General features: G+C 39.1%; 1 protein-coding gene across 2 annotated transcripts; it reads right to left on the bottom strand.

The window, feature by feature from the left end:
- Positions 1-995: 995 nt before the first annotated feature.
- On the bottom strand, positions 996-3,903 carry smim19 (small integral membrane protein 19). Of its 2 annotated transcripts, none has more exons than XM_061834745.1 (3): positions 3,641-3,903; positions 2,294-2,418; positions 996-2,145 (listed from the first exon to the last, which is right to left on the bottom strand). In XM_061834745.1, exons 1-3 carry the CDS (start codon positions 3,748-3,750, stop codon positions 2,081-2,083), a joined length of 300 nt encoding a protein of 99 aa, XP_061690729.1. In that variant the 5' UTR covers positions 3,751-3,903; the 3' UTR covers positions 996-2,080. The 2 variants fall into 2 exon arrangements, with proteins under 2 accessions (XP_061690729.1, XP_061690728.1); XM_061834744.1 differs by having other exon boundaries at positions 3,629-3,898.
- Positions 3,904-4,263: the final 360 nt, after the last annotated feature.

The following is a 4,263-nucleotide window of genomic DNA, read 5'->3' as shown; positions in this document are numbered from 1 at the left end:
CAACTAAAGTGTGAATTTGTGATCATTATTAAATTTACTGTGCTCAGTAACGTAAGTGTCCCAAAAATATTTCCATATATGTCCTGAGTCACTGATTCATTTGCAGCGAAATGTTCGTGATTTTTGTGAGCTAAACTAAAAAGTATCCTGACATCACTTGCATCAGACAACAAGCGCCCTTATTCCACGCAGTGGCCACTCAGCGGAATAGCAACTTGTTCATAAACCCATTTCTTTGAAAAAAATGAATTAAGTTGCTGACTGATGTGATGTCAGCCCCAAGTGTGAATTTTTTTTTTTTAATTCTGATGAAAAACGTTTTTTCTCATGCTTTTTTTCGTACTTCCACTTTTCAGGGATATATTTCTTGGGCGAAAAACTGCTTAAATCGTATTTTTATTTTCAAGTGTTTTATTTTTCTTTATTTGAAGGCTTTTAATCATGTAAAGCCCATTGAGTTACCTTGTGTATTAAATTCGCTACACGAAAAATTTGCTTTGCTTTGCTAATCTGTTCTTTGGTCAACATTTCTCGCTTGCGTCTGACACGTTGTGTTGTGAGAGAAAAAAAAATTCTACGTCATTGATTGACTGACTGGAGGGATTTTCTACGGTGGCCTGGAAGTCCAAAACATTTCAGGCCATCGTAATTTTCAATAGCATCACGCTCACGGTATTGGAAACGGAAAGAATGTCACAATTCTTGACCACTTTGAAGCTTGATTTACCTTAGCAGCCATTATTTTTATCCATTTATTAATTGTCTGGCGTGCTACCAAAAGTGCTGTGATGCGTCAAATTTACAAGACTTTTTTTTTGGGGGGGGGGTCTGTTTTAGGGTCCTATAATATCGTTTTATTTCAAAATGTCATTTTTTCATCAGCTTATCTATAACCACATAATATACTGGTTAGCCGTTCATAAAATTATTGTATGCAGTCAGCCCGGCGACCCCAACCCCCACTGTGGGAGTTACATTCCAATCCACGTCAGCAATAACAAAATACAGCAGGTTTTTATTGAATTTATTTTTATCTATTAACACAAAACAAAACACAAAGATATTGACAAGAGGAATAGATAAAATTATTTTATAAACTGTATAAAAAAGAAAACAGGAACAAGCTACTGTAAAGACAATCAGCAAAACAGTGGGCCAGCAAAGCAAGAAATCCCCCCCTGAAAAAAAGCAGTTTTCTCCCGTTAAACCAGGGGCCTCAAACTGGCAGCCCGGGGACCATTTACAGACCATGAGATGACATTTAGTAGGCCCCACCTTGACATGATAGATAAAAGTTAGAGCGACCCTTGAGGTTTTTTTTTTTTTTTTTTTTTTTTATGAATGGCACTTTTGCAGTGTTGTTTGTGGAGCTGACAAACCAATCGACCATGGTGGGGTATTTGGCTCTCGGAGGTGTGACATCGACTGGGCATGATACATGTTTCAGTAAGTGAAATTTACAGCAGCGTCGCCATGGAGAGTTTTATTTGTAGTTTTGCACACAACTTGTTTATCTTAGTGTGGGAAAAAAAATAAACATTTGAGAAGATTGGATTTTTTTTTTTTTGAAATGATCATTTATATTGTGCACGGGTGCATATGCATCAGTGGCCCAACCTCAGCCAAATTCTCCCTCCAGCATCCTGAAGGTAACTTGGGTTTGAGACGCCTGATCTCAACCTTGAACTTGAAACCTTGAAACATACGGAACATTTCTCATCTCATTGTTCAATTGTAGAAAAATAAGGGCCTTTGGATGTGAAAAAAAAATTACACTAGATTTGTTTGCTGTAATTACAAACTTAACTCTAAAACTTGGCACAACGCTAGTATACTGAGCACTAGTACTATGAATACTATTATAAATGAGGGGGAATTATGGAGTGTATGTTAAATGTAGTTAAGTGTAAAAAAGTATTCAGTATTACATACTGCCCAGTGTGTTGAAGTTCCTCAAGTGACAACTTCCAAGATGAATGACTGGAGACCAGAAACTGTCGGTCTTCATGCAGCAATCTTCACAAGAACCGGTCAAAATAAAGGAGTGCATCCATTTGCTACTGTACACGATTTTGAACCCTCATTCCATGGAAAGTTGCACACTGTCTGCTTGGCCCTGATGTTGTTGCTGATCATATTTCCTGGCTAGGACACAACAGGACTTTAAGTTAGGATATCACAAAATAAGAGGCACCTTCACACGGTCATTTCTAATGCTAAATATCTGCGTTCACATGTTAAAATATAGGACAAATGAATTAGTGGTGAACTGAGAAGCAGACTTGATACCAACCGAGAGAGTACATTTCCAGCTGTTGTCTCAGGCGGACCTTCTGCAGGCTATCATAGAAGTTGGGCTCTGGGTTGCTCTCGGCAGCGGGAGGCAGCGTAAAGATGCGCATGATCTTCCGCTTATTTCTGCATCATACATAGAAAATGTCTTGTTGTCATTTAAAGTCATCTACATGACTCAGCAGCATTTTTCTCTCCAGATTTACGTTATCAGCTGCAATGAGATGTGTGAACCAAACCAACTCGATCCAGTTACTTATGTCAGAAAATGACATCACAGTAGGTATCTTAATAAAACCAGAGAAATAGCCGACATTTTCTTTCAATCTCGCTGTGCTGGATTTCGGACGTGTGAATTTGTCAATCAAAATCGCATTTTCTCATTGTTTCGTGTAAAGTAACACTTTTGCTATTCAGATTATTACAAACCCAAGATTAAATGTCTTTCTTGGAGCCAATCAACATCACTGATCAGATGGGCAAATTATGACATCAAAACCGATTAGCCAATCAGCAAAAAAAAAATGCCAATTATTGTCCGATCTGATCAAGCCAATCAAATCAGTGTAATGTCTAAAGCCCTTTCCGACCTTGTTTTATAAAAATCAATTCTGTATTTGTGGCACTGACAAATAAGATGATTACACAATCACTGGATCCAACATGACAGAAAACTATATGAGCACGATTACCTATTAATTTTACCATATTCTGTTAAATTTGAGGCGATGCTGTTTAAATCATTTGATATTGACCTGTTTAAACATCTCATGTTTAACTAGTAAGACTAACGGGACGTTTGTATTGTGACTGAATCCTTTACTCAATGATTTCTGGGCAAGAAAATTTGGGCCGATTTGTGACATAGTCAATCGCATAAAACCATTCATCTTCAACAGATTCTTACAAAGCAGGGATCGTTTTATTCACATCTCACTACTCTATCCAATGATGTCACCTCTTTATCGCTCTGACCACACGTTTTATAGCACTCCTAACTGATTTCACCATTGTTTGGAAAGCTCTAAATAACGCGAACGAATGTCCATACCATTTGGCAATAGCTAAGAGTTTAATTTCTCAATTTCATCAAATCTCAAATGAAAGTCATTAAGTACGGTTTGCACATTTAGTGGCTTCTTGCTGGTTGGACAGAATGATTCAAATTAAATTGCGATTGTCAACTTTTTCTTAAAAACAAATTAATACGTTAAGATAAATGGTCTTTTTTTCCCCAAAAATGTTGACGCCTAAATGTTCTTCTAATAGTGGGATATCAGTTGTACAGTATTACAGAATTGACAGAAATGGTGCAACACAAGCCAAAAGTGCTCACTTTCTGGCGTACATGAGCAGGCCGAAGCTAACCAGGATAACCAGCAGGTAAACGTTGGTGGCCTCGTTCCACGCTTCGTGAACAGAGTAGTCGATAGATTGGGGCTCGCCGGGAGCCCCCATTCAAACGCCACCCACGTAAGCGCTCCAAGTTCCAACTAGACACTGTGGGAATAACTGCTAAACAGCTAGTACTATATCATAAATAGCCTGCCTCCAATCTCACTCCTCGACGTCGGATGTTGTCGCAAAATGACGTCACACATCCATGGACATCCGGTTTCGAGGGCAATTGAAGATTTTTTTTTCAAACATAACCAATAAATTTTAGCCCTTCTGGATATTCTAGCACCCCCAAAAATGGGTTTTTTTTTTCTTCAATGCACACATTTTTTTAATTAAAAAAACCAAAACTTTCATTATTTCTTAAGCTAAATGTCACCCGAGGACCCCGAACAGACTAAGGGAGAAAGGGCCGACGACCACGACAGGTCACCCCAGGGAGAGCAAGGAGGATGACCTCCTAGCCCCCACCCACAGACCAGAACGAGAACCTTGGAGTGGGGCAGCAAACACCTCCCCGGCACCCAGGGACGGAGAACTGCCTGGGACTGGCAACACCCAGGAGGGGGAAAT

The sequence above is a fragment of the Syngnathoides biaculeatus genome, chromosome 11 (assembly GCF_019802595.1).
Source record: "Syngnathoides biaculeatus isolate LvHL_M chromosome 11, ASM1980259v1, whole genome shotgun sequence".
Classification (NCBI taxonomy): Eukaryota; Metazoa; Chordata; class Actinopteri; order Syngnathiformes; family Syngnathidae; genus Syngnathoides; species Syngnathoides biaculeatus.
Note: the sequence above shows the minus strand (reverse complement) of the source record. Positions and strands in the feature narration are given on the sequence as shown.